Below are 16258 nucleotides of genomic sequence, written 5' to 3'. Positions count from 1 at the left end.
AGACGCGTTCACATAAAAAAAAATGGAAAACGCCGTTGCCGGGGATCGAACCCGGGTCACCCGCGTGACAGGCGGGAATACTCACCACTATACTACAACGACTTTGATGCCTGTTCGAATGGGACATCGATACAATTCTTGAATTCAAAAAATTTGAAAAAGTCCTTTACTGACTCCGATTTGTCTCAAATAAATTCCATTATCTATAAAACAAACCAAACAAGTATAAGTATTATAGCTATTTAGGGCTCAGAAATCGAATACTACAAAAGTTGCAGCTCTGATTGTTCCATCTACGGCTCATCAGCCGTGGGAAATGAACTAAGCACCCCAAAGTAATTTATGGGCACAACTTATATACACATGCCATTGTGTTTTAAAAGTCGATATGGGAAATGAAAGATGAATGAACCCCAAAATTAACTTAAAATTAAGTTCTAGATTTCAAATTTTGGCTGTATAAGATAGATAACAAGCAAACCACGGAGGCTTAGAACAACTGCATCCACGTTAACATCCTAGCACACGCCCGCTAATGACATCGCAGTGTATTCGTAGTGGAAAAAATAATGATCGCGCAACACACGATATTACTGGCAAACAGTATCAATTCCAGGATCTAGTAATTTAAGTCCACAGTTAAAGCTAGTATCACAATTCGCATCGATAACACACCATTAATCAACACAAGGAAAAAAAAGAGTAACTAGAGCATCAAATCACCTAAAATAAACATCTTACGACCCAGATCGACAGTTGCAATACAGTACTAGGTAATAATAACACAAGGGAGCACATCCTCAATCATCATCTACGATGGATGACGAGAGCGAGAGGAATGGCAGGCAGGTAGGTGGCTTAGGCAGCAACCTCGTCTTCCTCCTCGTCGCCGTAGTCCTCTTCCTCGTCGTCGGCTGTCGCGTCCTGGTACTGCTGGTACTCGGCCACCAGGTCGTTCATGTTGCTCTCGGCCTCGGTGAACTCCATCTCGTCCATCCCCTCCCCGGTGTACCAGTGCAAGAAGGCCTTCCTCCTGAACATGGCCGTGAACTGCTCGCTCACGCGGCGGAACATCTCCTGGATCGACGTCGAGTTGCCGATGAAGGTGGACGCCATCTTCAGGCCGTTGGGAGGGATGTCGCACACGCTCGACTTCACGTTGTTCGGGATCCACTCCACGAAGTAGGACGAGTTCTTGTTCTGGACGTTGAGCATCTGCTCGTCCACCTCCTTGGTGCTCATCTTCCCGCGGAACATGGCTGACGCCGTGAGGTAGCGTCCGTGCCTGGGGTCGGCGGCGCACATCATGTTCTTGGCGTCCCACATCTGCTGGGTCAGCTCCGGGACTGTGAGGGCGCGGTACTGCTGGGATCCCCTCGAGGTCAGCGGTGCAAAGCCAACCATGAAGAAATGGAGACGAGGGAAGGGGATCAAGTTAACCGCCAGCTTGCGGAGGTCAGAGTTCAGCTGTCCCGGGAAGCGCAGGCAGCATGTAACACCACTCATGGTTGCAGAAATAAGATGGTTCAGATCACCAACTGCAAAAGGAAAGAAACAAAGCAGAGTCAGAATTAGGTAAAACAGCATGAAGAAACCCATATTCATAACAACACTGTAGACCCCATACATGTAGTACAGACTTATCATCTATATATTCAGTATCAGTGTATTCGAATGCAAGTTCCAGACATACTCATTAATTGAATCAAGTAGTGCCAGGATGCATGAAATACACAACAATGGGGAACATGGACCAGCTAATTCATTATACTCCGTACTTCACAAAAGAGTAAATTGGTAGTGGCATCTGACATAAAGGTGACTGATTATAAACTGCTCTGATGTACCAGGATGAAATCAATGATCAATAACAACATAGAGCAGAGTACGATAACTGAGCACAGTACCATAATTATGGCATGTTTTCACTTACAAGTGGGTGTGGCGAGCTTCAGAGTGCGGAAGCAGATGTCATATAGAGCTTCATTGTCAAGTACCATGCACTCATCGGCATTCTCAACAAGCTGATGGACAGATAGTGTGGCATTGTAAGGTTCCACCACGGTATCAGAAACCTTTGGTGAGGGGAAAACTGAGAATGTCAACATCATCCTGTCCGGGTACTCCTCCCTGATCTTTGAGATGAGCAGGGTACCCATACCAGAACCAGTTCCTCCTCCTAGAGAGTGGCAGACTTGAAATCCTGTGGCAAATGGAGCACATACATTAATTCCTACCCAATATTCAGTTGATGTTGAACACAAACTGCAACACATCAGCGTGAATCATAAGCGCTTCACTTAAGGCACCACCAAGTGAACTACTGATGTGTGGATGTGACAGAAACCACATAGCATACCTATTCAGTAGAACTAAACAACAATATGCTGCATTATTTTCCTAACTGCATCTATCATTCTAGCAAATATCAGAGTATTGCACCAGAAACAACCTTAAGATAAGCTGGGCTCAAAGGTAAAACTTGAATTACAGCCCCTAGATTCTACTACCATTTTAGTAGCTTGCAGTTACACTTGCAAGTGTAAAAGTGTCAGTTCGAATTAAAATGCCTTCAACAACTCGCGAAAAATTACAGTTTACTACAAGTCAGGGGAATGTAGAGTTCCACATTTGCAGCTAAGCAAGGCAACAAACCAACCAATCAAGCATACAAAGATAAATGAAATTGTGCCGGATCTACCACATCTTAAGTACTACACGAGGAAAGGCTTAACAAGGTTGTTGACAACCACCACACCTACTGTGCTAATCACCACATCTCAGCAGTTGGAACATCTCCTCCCCAACTACACCACAAATGGATTGCGCAGTGAAACACACAGATCTACATGTTCAGTAAAAAAAAATGGCCAGATCTACGAGCTAAGAACCCTAGAATCGCAGCATTCCCCCACCATTCGCGCTACGACAAGCATGGAACACAAGATCTACACGCGGAATGCAGCAAAGCAACACCCAATCTTCCACCATTCCAAACAAAACGAGCAGATCTAGCAAAATACCTTGGAGGCAGTCGCAGTTCTCGGCCTCCTTGCGGACGACGTCGAGGACGGAGTCGATGAGCTCGGCGCCCTCGGTGTAGTGCCCCTTGGCCCAGTTGTTGCCGGCGCCGGACTGGCCGAAGACGAAGTTGTCGGGGCGGAAGATCTGGCCGAAGGGGCCGGAGCGCACCGAGTCCATGGTGCCCGGCTCGAGGTCCATGAGCACGGCGCGCGGAACGAACCTGCCGCCGCTGGCCTCGTTGTAGTAGACGTTGATCCGCTCGAGCTGGAGGTCGGAGTCGCCCGAGTACTTGCCGGTGTGGTCGATCCCGTGCTCGTCGCAGATCACCTCCCAGAACTTGGCCCCGATCTGGTTCCCGCATTGCCCCCCCTGGATGTGCAGGATCTCCCTCATGGCGGCGGCGGTGGCGGCGGCGGCGGCGGAGGGGTTGGATTCCGGCGAGGTTTAGGGGAGGGAGGGAGGAGGATTTGGGGGGTGGGAAGCGTGGGGAGGGGGGAGGTGGGGAATTTTATTGGGAAAGGGTGGGTGAGGGGAATGTGGCGGTGAGATTACCGGGATTCAAATTTAAAATTCGGTTTTGGGGAGGAGGTGATTTTGGAATTTTGTTTTGGGCGGTGAGAGGGGGGTGGTTTTACCGGGTGGGTGTATAGTGGACTGTACACTGGTGTATGTAGCCTAAACCTGATGTGGGCTTTCGATTTTAACCCCTTTTTTTTTCTGGAGGGAGATAAATGAGTTTATTAATTCATCAAGGACTTTTTTCATTAAAGTAGGTTATACTCGCTCCGTAAAAAAAAAAAAAAACTCAATTCTAAGCTTGAATCTGAACATAGTATATATCAAAATTTAAACTCAAGATTGTGTTTTTTTTAATGGAGGGAGTAATGTATTGCTACAGTCTTGTATACGGTGACAATAACAAAACCGTTTCATTAACGCGATACGATCTTTTTTTTTTCTGGACGTCGGAACTCTGTATTTAGCGATTAGTTGAACCTTTTTTTTAATCGTTTGAATAATCATCCGCCTGTTGTACTTAATGGTCACCAATTCTATCACAGATCCAGAATACATACGAGGCTAAATAAATAGGTTGTGTTTCATGGTTACAAACTATAAATTCTTCCTGTAAGGAATAAATAGATAGTGAACAGAAAAACAGTACCTTAAATTTCAGTGTGAAATTAAGTTCACTCTGCTCAGCAATTCCACCACAAATTCAGAATACCCCTGTCGTACGTGGCTGATATAAATTCCGCCAAAATTCATGCAAGTATTAGCTGGTTTGCCAAATAATTAAGCCAGTGAACACCAGTACAGATCTAGCTACAAACAAGCAGGACCAGAGACAGTTACATTTGTCTGAAAAATGAAAAGAGGACCACACACAGCTGAAACTTGGGCCATGAAACGCATGCAAAGTTATGATCCTTATCAGCAGCAGCAGATGGTATTTCGCTTTCGACAGCTTCTTCCCAACAAACTGCTGCATCTATCCATCTTCTTGTTCTCATCTCCCCATCACGGTAGTAGTTGCAGCCACATTGACCGACTGACATCAAAGTCATTATTAATCAGTAATTAAAAACAGATACAACTTAATTAGAAGCCTTAATTAATTTCTTGCCGGATATGGTCGCATTCTATTGATAATCCTGGTTAATGATGACAAAACTGTTTTCATAAGTTCAGATCAGATCATACATTGTTATCAGTGAACATCAGTTCAGCTTGCCTCTTAATTGAAAAGCAAAAGTAAGTGGCTAATCATGTTTAAGCGAAGTGGATAGATCTGTTCTTGCTGTTGGCTCTGTTCACATGTGTGCATCCACTGATACACTGCTCCTGCTGGTCCATGAGGACCATGACCATCACGTGTGTGCCTCATGAAAAGCACCAACTGATGAACTGGATGGATCATGGTTGCTGCATTAAGATTAGGATTTATCATCGGAGATCTAATCCATGGGCTAGCTGTATCTGTTTGTTCTTCTCGATCGGATCTAACACCCGGCAAATCTATCTGCTACTAGTAGTTACAGTACCTAGGATTTGCTGTATCTGGTCATAAACATTTGTTTCTTTTTTAGGTTTGCTAGTACAGGTCGAATTAATGCGTCCACATTTTTTTTAAGAACCTTTTTCTTTTTTAATCGTAGTGGTTGGAAGTCTGTCTAGATTCGTAATATTAAGATGCGTCCAATGCCCACATAAAATTTCTTATATTTTTGGATAGAGGGAGTAGAACTCATGCGCTCACGTAGCGTAGGTATACAATTTTACCAACGGAACATGTGTTCACAAAAGTCATGGTTTTTTCTCAAGAATATGCTACTACTATGAATATCAAATGTATAAGGACATGAGAAGTTGGTCGTTTACCACCATTAGCATCAGGGTTGTTTGTTTTGTTTGTCACTTACAAACAAGTCGCAGTTTGTCACGTCTAAGTTCAGACAACAGTTTAACCAACTTAAACAATCATTTAGTTGTAGCCATAGTTATAACAAGATCCCCTCTAGGCACCATATGTTAATGGCTAAAAAAAGTATGGTAACATTATCCTTGCTAAAGTTTGATAAAAAAATGAGCATCTAATATTAGGTAAATTTGGAAACAATTATATGGTACTCCTTCTATCCCAGAATATATAAATATAGAATTGGATGGGACGTTACTACTACAGCGTATTTAGACATGAACGTCCAACCAAAAAAAAAAACCTTAATACACCGTATTAGAAAGAAACTACTTCCTCCATTTTATATTATAAGACTTGTTAGCATTGCCCACATTTTCATTAACATATATATAAATGTGGATAATACTAGAAAGTCTTATAACATGAAATAGAGGGAGTAGATTGAAGCAAAATTTTGGGTACACAAGTCAGAAGGGATCAAGTATGATTTGAGGGCATGGAACGGATTAGTGGGTACACAAAGGGATTTTCTCAAAAAAAAAAAGAGAAGTTGACGAATTTTGACGGCCCACTGGTGCACGATGAAACAGAGGCCTCTAAAATGTGAGCCCAAATCAACCTTAGGCCCATCTCACGGCCCAGCTACTCCCGGCCACTATAAAAGACGTCGTTGCTCGTGAATTTCCCGCGCGGTTGAGAGACAGGGAAGATGGCGAGCGCGGCGGCCCAGCTAGCCGGCGTGGTGGAGGCCTGCATCAAGCGGAGCCCCAAGCCCAGCCGCGCCCACGCCAAGGCCGCCCACGCGCGCGCCCTCGCCGCCGGCCTCGCCGCCGACACCTTCCTCGCCAACCGCCTCGTCGAGCTCTACTCCCGCGCGGGCCTCCCGCGCCACGCGCTCCTCGCCTTCCGCGCGCTGCCCAGCCCCAACGACTACTCCTACAACGCCGCGCTCTCCGCGGCGTGCCGCGCGGGGGACCTCGACGCCGCCCGTGACCTGCTCGGCGGAATGCCGCGCCGGAACGCCGTGTCGTGGAACACCGTCATCTCCGCGCTGGCGCGGTCGCCCGGTGACGGCGGGGAGGCGGTGGAGATGTACGGGCGGATGCGCGCCGAGGGGCTGCTCCCCACGCACTTCACGCTCGCCAGCGTGCTCAGCGCGTGCGGTGGCCTTGCCGCGCTCGGCGACGGGAGGCGGTGCCACGGGGTGGCGGTGAAGGTCGGGCTCGACGCCAACCAGTTCGTGGAGAACGCGCTCCTGGGCATGTACACCAAGTGTGGGAGCGTTGGCGACGCGGTGAGGCTGTTCGACGGAATGGCTCGCCCGAACGAGGTGTCGTTCACGGCGATGATGGGTGGGCTGGCGCAGACGGGGTCCATCGACGACGCGCTGAGGCTGTTCGCGAGGATGTGCAGGAGCGGGGTTCCTGTTGATCCCGTGTCTGTCTCTAGTGTTCTTGGCGCCTGCGCGCAAGCTTGCGCTACTGATTACAGCGTTGCTCGAGCATTCCGGCTAGGACAGGCCATTCATGCATTGGTTGTCAGAAAAGGGTTTGGATCAGACCAACATGTGGGGAACTCGTTGATCGATATGTACACGAAGTGCGTGGAGATGGATGAGGCTGTCAAGGTTTTCGAGTCGTTGCCCAGTGTCACTATTGTGTCTTGGAACATCCTTATAACTGGATTTGGTCAAGAGGGTAGCTGTGCAAAGGCAGTGGAGGTACTTAGCCTGATGCAAGAGGCTGGCTTTGAGCCCAATGAGGTCACTTACAGTAACTTGCTTGCTTCCTGTATTAAGGCAAGGGATGTTCATTCTGCTCGTGCAATGTTCGACAAGATATCAAGGCCAAGTGTGACGACATGGAACACACTTTTGTCAGGATACTGCCAGGAGGAACAGCATCAAGATACAATTGAGTTGTTTAGAAGGATGCAGCATCAAAATGTGCAGCCTGACCGGACTACTTTGGCCGTGATCCTCAGCTCATGCTCTAAATTAGGAATTTTGGATTTTGGCAGGCAGGTGCATTCTGCTTCAGTAAGATTCCTGCTTCACAACGACATGTTTGTTGCTAGTGGTCTGGTCGATATGTATTCGAAATGTGGTCAGATTGGTATTGCTAGGAGCATTTTCAATAAGATGACCGAGAGAGATGTGGTTTGCTGGAATTCCATCATCTCAGGCTTGACTATCCATTCCTTGAATAAAGAGGTCTTCGATTTCTTCAAGCAGATGAGGGAAAATGGGATCATGCCAACAGAATCTTCATATGCTAGTATGATAAACTCGTGTTCTAGATTGTCTTCTATACCTCACGGCAGGCAGATACATGCTCAGGTTATGAAAGATGGTTATGATCAGAATGTCTATGTGGGCAGTGCGCTTATCGATATGTATGCTAAATGTGGTAACATGGATGATGCGCGTCTTTTCTTTGACACCATGATGATGAAAAACATAGTTGCTTGGAATGAGATGATACATGGATATGCTCAGAATGGTCTTGGAGACAAAGCAGTTGAATTATTTGAGTATATGCTAACTACAGAGCAGAAGCCAGACGCTGTCACTTTCATCTCCGTCTTAACAGGATGTAGTCACTCCGGGCTCGTAGACAAAGCAATGGCATTCTTTAATTCCATGGAGAACAGTTATGGGATTATACCATTGGCTGAGCACTACACTTGTCTCATAGATGCACTGGGAAGAGCTGGCTGCTTTGTAGAAGTGGAGGCCCTGATACATAAAATGCCATGCAAAGATGATCCTATAATCTGGGAAGTTCTACTTGCTGCATGTGTTGTACATCACAATGCTGAATTGGGGAAATGTGCTGCGGAGCACCTGTTCCGAATTGATCCTAAAAACCCATCTCCTTATGTACTTCTGTCAAATATATATGCGTCTTTGGGCCGACATGGGGATGCATCGGCTGTTAGGGCATTGATGAGTAATCGTGGAGTTGTCAAAGGTCGTGGATATAGCTGGATAGATCAGAAGGATGGTGTTCGTGCCTTTATGGTTGCTGATGATCTTGGAGCAGATGGTGGAGAACTCACCATGTTTAGCAACGAAGATAGCATTCCTCAGGTACACCAAGATGAGAATTGTGTCGGCTGATTCAACATGTGGATTTTCTACTGTCAAATACTCAAAATGCACTGATAAATCTAAGCAAATGGTTGCTGAATCCAGTTGTGCCACTTTGGTGCCATTTGCTTGAGAGCCTTCGAGGATTCATTCTTGTAATGTGGTCAAGGGGGCGTCTGAATGATCTGTGGAAGAATCTGGAAGGCAAAATGATATATGTTGCAGATTAGGCGCAAAGGGACATTACATGATCTGTTCATGTTTGTCATATGGCTGCTAAGTGTTGAATCCTGATGGGTGGAGAGCCTCTGGATTTTGGAAATGCAAAGAGATTCCAGCCCCAATATATGACAGTAAAGCTAAATTAATCTGGATGGGCCATTGGATGAAATGAAATAGCTTGTCAGTTCAAAACTTCAATTGAAGAATAAATAAAAGGGTCTAGAATTGAGCCATTTTTCTTTGCATCCATGAGCATGGGCTGACTAATAATTAGCCAAAAACTTGCTGAGTAGAGAGTATTTGTCTTGTAGCAAAGGACGATAACTTTGTACTGCCACTCAACTTGTACTGGGGAGCAGAGATTTTTATCTTCTGTACCTAGTACAAATATCATTTGCTCAGTTGAGCAATTATTAATCATTTTATTTATATTTATGTAAAACGAATTGCTACCTGAGGTACTAGGTTGCGGACTTGCACTTGTGGTAAACAAATTCATTTTATTGCACTGTTACAGAGCACAGAACTAATAAAAAAATATAATGCAGTGACAACACAGTTTGCCATTCTGATATAAAATCAATTGGTATGCTTATTATTGTTTAACGATAACATTCAGTACATCATCGATCTAAGTTTAATATTGAATATGGCCTCATCAAAATTGCCAAGAGTGCACATTTCCGCTTCCTTTTGATTCAAACGCTAAGCATGTCAAAGAGAACACAGTCCAGCTGACAATCTAAACTGAATGGTGAAAAATGCAGCAGATGAATCCATCATTTCGGAGCTGATGATTTTTAAGAACCATTGGAGGTAACTTTTGGATAATCATGATCCGGTAGAGCTTCCCATTCTGTCCAAGATCCATCATAAACTGGAATATCTTGCTTCCCAATTCTATAGAGTCCCTGTAAAGTGATAGTTGTTAGAGTGCTTTACAACCAAATGGCACAATCTAAGATGAGCAGGTAATGTTTCAAACCAAAGCAAGTATGCAGGCAGTTACACCAGATCCACAAGTGACTACAATGGGGCGATCAAGGGATATCCCTGCAGAAACGTCAAACGAGTGTTTGTCATTGGTTTTTGCTCGGTGAAATTTTCATAATTCTACAGCTATAGTATCCTCGTATCCCTAAGAAATATCATCTCTTGAGTAAGAAAATTTACACTGTTTATTTGTTGAAATATCTGTTCTACTTTTCATGTGTACATTGGCCAAACTACATTTTTTTTGGATAGTGAGATGAATCAGAGTTTCGAACCTGCTTGCTCAAACTTTTTACGGATCTCATCTGCAGGGAGAAGTATTGGTGCATCATCAAACATCTGTAACAAGATCAATGAAGCCAGTTTTTAGAAGTCTGTGACTACCCAAATACCATGTGATATGTTGCATATTTGCATTATAACCAACCTCAGGGAATGGAACACATTTTGTCCCTGGGATATGTCCACTTCTTACTCCTTCCCGTGGTTCTGGTGCTACACCATCAAATCTGCAAACGATGTGCAAGTGATTTTCTTCACGAAGTAATAAACTGCTGTCAAGGTATCTATTACTACTTATTCTACTAATACAGAGATAAGTAATCATATTTGATTGGCACTTTACATACTAGCACCTTATAGTTATCGTTAGAACTTCTATAAATAGATATTGCAATCTAAGTACTAAAGATTAGGAGAACTTACCTGCCCTTTGATCGGGCATCAACGACTTGGTGAGACTGTGCATCCATGTTATGTTTAACCTGTTCAAAACAAAAACAGCCCAACACACAGGGATAATCAAGGTTTCAGAGTCCTGACAGTCATCTTCATTTCCTCATGGTTAAAGTAACACAACTTTTAAGGAGGTTAAATTTAAGATCATGAAACCTAAAGTTTAGAGTTGGAGACCACTATAGAAAGAAACACATCGCGTGAGTTCATGGTCATGTTCATTCATAACTCTATAAAGTTTTCAGTTATAAAAGGAAAGGCTGACCTTTTCTAGTGTCCAGAATATATGAGGCTGAAATTCAGTCTGAAATGTTACATCACTTGCCTGAAAAATGAATCCATAAATCTTCAATAAGTTAAAAACAGTTTGCATGATGCATAGTTAGACCGTATTTATAGCCAGCTTACCAGTTGACCATTATAAATCCTTTCAACAACACTGTTAGCCGCTTTAGTTTTCTGAACTGCATCACCAGGGGTGCTACTCTCAAGAACAAATCCAGAAGTTCGCCACTGAGGTAAACCTCCATCTAACACCCAAATTTTATTGTGTCCATAAACTCTGAACATCCTGTTGATTGATAAGAGTATACAAAGATAAAATTGTCATGTTGAACATATTAATTTAAGTAAAACAAAGGCTGTGGATTCTGTCAACTTCATTGTCGCAGTATTAAAAAATCACAGTTTTGTGCTTACCACCATACACGAGGTGCACTGAAAAATCCCTTTCCATCATAAACAATAACTTTATCATGGTTTTTTATATCGAGCGCAGAAACTGCGGCTGCAAAAGCCTCTTGTGATGGCAGCATGTGTGGCAACTGACACAAATTCATGAAGTAAAGATATATCACATATCTAAATTTATATGCCATGCCTTAAAAAAGGACAGAAAAACTTCATACAGTAAGAAAATTTTGATTAATTGAAAGAATAAGTTTCCAGTTGTAGCAAAATTAACAAGTGCAAGTCATACAAGGATGTTTGTGCTGATTATTTACTCAACTCAAAGTCTCAAACAATAAGTGAAATGAGAATGAAAGGTGTATCTTGAAACATCTCACATCAGTTGTCAGGTCAACTATGCCATCTATGTCGAAGAACAGCGCACCAGGGATATGGGCCACCTGAGTAAATCAGAATGCTTGAGCTGAGAAAACATTTTCACAAAAGCAGAAACAAAGTTCAGTACTTTCAGTACAACTGATCCTCAAACCTGGTATTCTTGCAATGGATCCCTCTTCTCTACAGGCATGTACCAGGAAGCATCCAGCACCTATATCAAGTGGACGAATGTTACTAACAAATCAATCAATAATCTTCCAATGCTTTTTTTTTTGGCAGATCAACAAAACTAGACAACATGCAAGAAAGTAAGATACTATAATCAAACTGGCAAACAACCAATAATTTCTTATATTGATCATCACTAAACAGTAGTACTGTACTCCACATCCTTCTTACATGGGCAAAACTAATTACTGGACAATAATCAAGAACAGTTTGCTACTATTTCTAAAATGCTGCCAAAAAGATTCAAGCATAAAAGTATTTCTGAACTGAGGGCCCTAAGTATTGCATGCGGAGTAGATGATAAAATTGAAAACTGCTTCACCTTAACATCAGGCTGCCCTAAGTGCTCATGCAGCCACTGAGCAGAAACAACCGAATCATCCTGCGCCATTGGACCCGTCGGCTGCCGGCTCGCCGAGCTACTGCGGCTGCTGAAAACGGATCAGGAAGCAGGGGATTTGGAGGTGAGAGAAAGCAAAGGGCCCATCTTTCTCCCAAGATTTGGAGGGGGAGGAACTCACCTTGGTGATCTTGAGAAGGGCGGAGCGCAAGGCTGTGGGCGGAGCAGCAGGATGAGCCGAGTTGGACTCGTGAAGCAGCTGCAGCCAAGGGCGCCTTTTTATATATTACTAGTAAATAAATAAATAAATAAATAAAAAAGAAAGAAATAAAGAAATACTTGCTGTCTGTTCAGGGATGTCCTGCGACAGCTGACTCTGGGATCATGTTTGTGACCGCTTTCTTCGTCTGTGAGAAAGACCAATTTTATTATCTGCAGCAACACGTGAAACTAAACGAGTCATTAGTATATAATTAATTAGATATTAACTTTTGTAAATTAAAAAATATATTCATTTTTAAGAAAACTTTTCTATATACTTCTTAAAATACACCATTTATTAGTTTGGAAAAAGTGCTCGTGAATGAAAATCTGTAGCTCACCCTATAAGCCAAAAGGAACGCAACCAAGTCTATGAGTACAAACAACTGCGACTTGGCAGTTTGTAGATTAGTTGTGGAGTACGTCATCCATGACACTTCAGCACAAGAGTCTTCTAATCTGGTGAACTATATTGTTTTTCAATTGTTATTTTCTTTAATTTTTCGAAGCAAGTGAAGCGGACGGGTTGTGATTATAAGATATTTTTTTTTCTTTCATTCCTTTTTCATAATCAGGATGAATGCACACCTGAAACGATACCTTTCAGAACCAGAGAGGCCTAAAATTTGCCATTAGAAAAGTTTAACTCACCAGTACGGTGAATTCAGTCATCGCTCTTATTTTCAGTTTTTACCATCAACAATTGAAGGATACAATAAGTTAACAAGCTCAGATGATATATTATTGCATCAATCATTGTTACACTGTTTCAAGAAAGTTACAACTTACAAAAGGGTAGCAGAAAGCCAGAAACATTTCACTCAAAGCATGGCTGCTCCTGGTCCTTGAGTCTCTACAGGACTTAACAGGTCAACTCCTTTTCTTTTCTTTAATCCCACCTTGAATTGGAAGGCTTATTTTGATCTTGTGCCTGATGGCGCCATGTTAGCAGTAGCAAACCCAAAGGTGGTAGCAGTTTCTCAAAGTTAATTTACATAGTTGAAAACATTTCAACCCCTCATGTTTACAAATATGTGGATTTTAGCAGCCTTCTATCCATTATTGTACACTGCTCTTCTACCTATGTATGTATTCATGTAGAACTACGTTTCCATCTTCCTTCGCACTAACCCTGCAAAGAAATCAAAGCTGCAGTGCAGGAAATTGTCTCAGATGTCACTCTTGAAAAAAAAAATCTGATACCATGTGGCGCTTTACATTGTTGACAACAGAAATCAGAAGAGAAGTTTATAGTATATGGATACTAAGATTAGCACATGAGGAGGATATTAGCGATGGATAACAAGACAATACCTGTTTCCATCAGGGTGCAACTCATAGCTTTTGCCATCCTCGCCAATAGCATACAAGTACCCAGCTGGTGTCAACCCCTGAAAAAGAACAGAATGGTCAGAGAACTGAAAATGTCTATTTTAATCATAATTCCTAAATTCGGTGTTAACCTGAATAGTAACCACACTGTCTGCATGCTGGGCTTCAGGCCCATCCTGCACAACGACCTTCTGTCCACTGCATATCAGCGAAGATCTGCCTCAGTAATATCGAATCACATGTAGAAAATATATGACATGCAAGGTGATTCTCAAAAGATTCAACATTTTTCCAAATATTTTCCATCAACCATTCTCACACACAAGTTTCATATGGCAAATGACTCAATTAGCAGTAAAAGATACTAGGGTGTTCATGGATATATCTAGGTGATCAGTCTGATTGCCATGCCAGAGTCTGGGAAGCCACCTTTTACCTGTGTGACCCATGGATATACAGCGCTAGCAGATAAAATTCAAGACAAAATCAAACAATGGGGATCCAAAGCATTGAGACACTACATACCTATGAAGCCATGAATTGTAGTACTGTTCCTCAAGCGCCTGAAATCCTGGAATAGAAATTAAGAATGTCATGGTATTCAATTTTGAGACATCTATTCAATTTAAGAATAGAAATTGAGACATCTATTCAATTAAGAATAGAAATTGAGACATCTATTCAATTTTGACCCTAAAATTTATACACCGCAGTACAATATCACTCATGAGTTAAAAAAAAATAGCAGCAAAACGCATGTCTATGGGCATGCATCAAAAGGACATTGTGGTTGAAGCCTTGAACATGTGGCCACTTACAACAGGAGAGGAGGGGAAAATATAAGTTACCTTCATTTGTAAAGATCTCAAAAAGAACTTCAAATTTATTGAAGAATGATGCCAGTATGTCTTCACGTTTCAATGTGGGCAAATTAGCATTCATTTCTTTCAGTGCAGCATTCAAACATGTTGTAGGCTCCTCATTGTCAACATTTAAACCAATACCTGGAAAGGATAGAAATAAGAGCAAATTTATCTTAAGAAATACCTTAACATTTGGTGGTGAATGGTATTATTATCATCAGTATTAGAAATAATACTCACCGGTGCAAATATTGTATACTTTTGGTTGATAAGACGAAGTACAAAGAATGCCACCAACTTTTAGCCCTTTCAGATAGAGATCATTGGGCCACTTTATTTTAACATCAAGTTCTGAAAGCCCCTGATTTGAACCACAAAGATGGTCAAGCTCAGAAAAATATCCATGATTCTGTTGAGGGAAATATCCATAATGTGATAAATGGTCTGCACAACGAATAATCACTGAATTAGTGGTACTGCACTATTATTCACCTTAGCACAACACAGTTCTTTGATGGCTTCGGTCATGGCAAGGCAGACAACATACTGCATAAGAGGCAGTTTCCGTGCATCCTCCATCTGTGAAGTGAAGGAGAACATGAGACATCCTGGTGGTGATTCCCACACATTCTTTGAACGACCTGCATAAATTCATCAGTGAGATTAGGATCTGGTCTAAATGCACATCGCATTGTGGTGATGGATAAAAGGAAGCATGAAACAATCAAGTACTTAACGGACTCTTTTAGCCAGTATATGTAAGCGGTAAGCTAAAGAATTTTCGTAGAAACGATAAGGCTGAATCATCGAAAAACAAGTTTTGATCAGCATTTCTCGCACTATATTGCCAGGATGGTCTCACTTCTGAAACTTCTCTGTTTAACCAAGTCGAGTACATACATGGCATGGATTACTTACAAATCCAAATTCATCCACCAAGTTCACTATTTCTCGAGTCATACATCCAGTACCATCAAACATGTCAGAACTAGAGAGCATTAGAGCAGACAACACTAATTAATCCACCTAAAGTGTCAAGGATTGATCACATCTAGAACAGTAACAGCAACAAACAATCACCACTTAGACTGTCTATTCATCAATCCATCCCACTCACCTCTCCCTTTGAACTGCACGTCGGCGACGCAGACGACGCCCACCGGAAGCTTGGCGAAATTCCTGCACACTCCGAGCAAGAGAGGAGTCAACAAGAGAATCCCAATTCAAACAGCGCCAAGAAAAAACCAAGCAAATCTTGCACCCACTGCGTCACGAGGTCGTGCGTGGAGGCCAGCCTGGGCGACCAGAGCATCCACCTCCCGAAGCGGGACGCCCGGAGCGCCGCCATGTAAGCGCCGGCGTCGAAGCCCGCGCCCGCGCCCGCGCCGGAGTCGAGCGACACGGTGATATCCTCGACGGAGTCGCCCTCCCCTAGAACGAGCGCGCCGCCGGCGGCGGCGAGGAGATGCTGGTCCTCCGTGGACTTGCCGGAGACCACGAGGGTGATTCCACCGGCGCTGCCGCGCCGGTGCGCCGACGTGGCCATGGAGGAGCGGGTGCGCAGGTACCTGCGGAGAGCGACGGCGGCCAGGACGGCGCCGGCCGTGGCGGCCGCCGCGGTGGCCGGCGGCGAGAGGCGAACGGGGAAACGCATCGAGCGGCGGCGGCGGCGTGCCTTG

The 16258-nt window shown here is 43.4% G+C and overlaps 4 protein-coding genes and 1 non-coding gene across 7 annotated transcripts; 1 reads left to right on the top strand and 4 right to left on the bottom strand.

The window, feature by feature from the left end:
• Positions 1-30: 30 nt before the first annotated feature.
• TRNAD-GUC (transfer RNA aspartic acid (anticodon GUC)) lies at positions 31-102 on the bottom strand. Its single transcript has one exon. It is a non-coding gene; the product is annotated as a tRNA-Asp (tRNA).
• A 488-nt stretch (positions 103-590) lies between these two features.
• LOC127762311 (tubulin beta-5 chain) lies at positions 591-3500 on the bottom strand. Its single transcript, XM_052286784.1, has 3 exons — positions 3024-3500; positions 1934-2203; positions 591-1538 (listed from the first exon to the last, which is right to left on the bottom strand). The coding sequence occupies exons 1-3, from the start codon at positions 3415-3417 to the stop codon at positions 859-861; spliced, it is 1344 nt and encodes a 447-aa protein (XP_052142744.1). The 5' UTR covers positions 3418-3500; the 3' UTR covers positions 591-858.
• Positions 3501-6155: 2655 nt separating this feature from the next.
• Positions 6156-9289, top strand: LOC127764056 (pentatricopeptide repeat-containing protein At4g20770). Its single transcript, XM_052288881.1, has one exon. The coding sequence runs from the start codon at positions 6156-6158 to the stop codon at positions 8565-8567; it is 2412 nt and encodes an 803-aa protein (XP_052144841.1). The 3' UTR covers positions 8568-9289.
• On the bottom strand, positions 9246-12374 carry LOC127764057 (thiosulfate/3-mercaptopyruvate sulfurtransferase 1, mitochondrial-like). 2 transcript variants are annotated; one of them, XM_052288882.1, is made up of 12 exons: positions 12305-12374; positions 12106-12214; positions 11707-11766; positions 11555-11617; positions 11187-11311; positions 10896-11058; positions 10753-10812; positions 10458-10516; positions 10180-10261; positions 10028-10091; positions 9745-9812; positions 9246-9670 (listed from the first exon to the last, which is right to left on the bottom strand). In XM_052288882.1, the coding sequence occupies exons 2-12, from the start codon at positions 12172-12174 to the stop codon at positions 9560-9562; spliced, it is 924 nt and encodes a 307-aa protein (XP_052144842.1). In that variant the 5' UTR covers positions 12175-12214; positions 12305-12374; the 3' UTR covers positions 9246-9559. The 2 variants fall into 2 exon arrangements, with proteins under 2 accessions (XP_052144842.1, XP_052144843.1); XM_052288883.1 differs by having other exon boundaries at positions 12106-12211; positions 12305-12365.
• Positions 12375-13095: 721 nt separating this feature from the next.
• LOC127761251 (biotin--protein ligase 2-like) lies at positions 13096-16258 on the bottom strand. 2 transcript variants are annotated; one of them, XM_052285517.1, is made up of 9 exons: positions 15845-16258; positions 15697-15758; positions 15072-15220; positions 14820-14988; positions 14565-14720; positions 14242-14287; positions 13848-13914; positions 13699-13775; positions 13096-13533 (listed from the first exon to the last, which is right to left on the bottom strand). In XM_052285517.1, the coding sequence occupies exons 1-9, from the start codon at positions 16231-16233 to the stop codon at positions 13488-13490; spliced, it is 1161 nt and encodes a 386-aa protein (XP_052141477.1). In that variant the 5' UTR covers positions 16234-16258; the 3' UTR covers positions 13096-13487. The 2 variants fall into 2 exon arrangements, with proteins under 2 accessions (XP_052141477.1, XP_052141478.1); XM_052285518.1 differs by having other exon boundaries at positions 14820-14940.

Source organism: Oryza glaberrima, chromosome 2 (assembly GCF_000147395.1).
Source record: "Oryza glaberrima chromosome 2, OglaRS2, whole genome shotgun sequence".
Taxonomy (NCBI): domain Eukaryota; kingdom Viridiplantae; phylum Streptophyta; class Magnoliopsida; order Poales; family Poaceae; genus Oryza; species Oryza glaberrima.
This window is presented reverse-complemented; position numbering and strand designations above follow the sequence as displayed.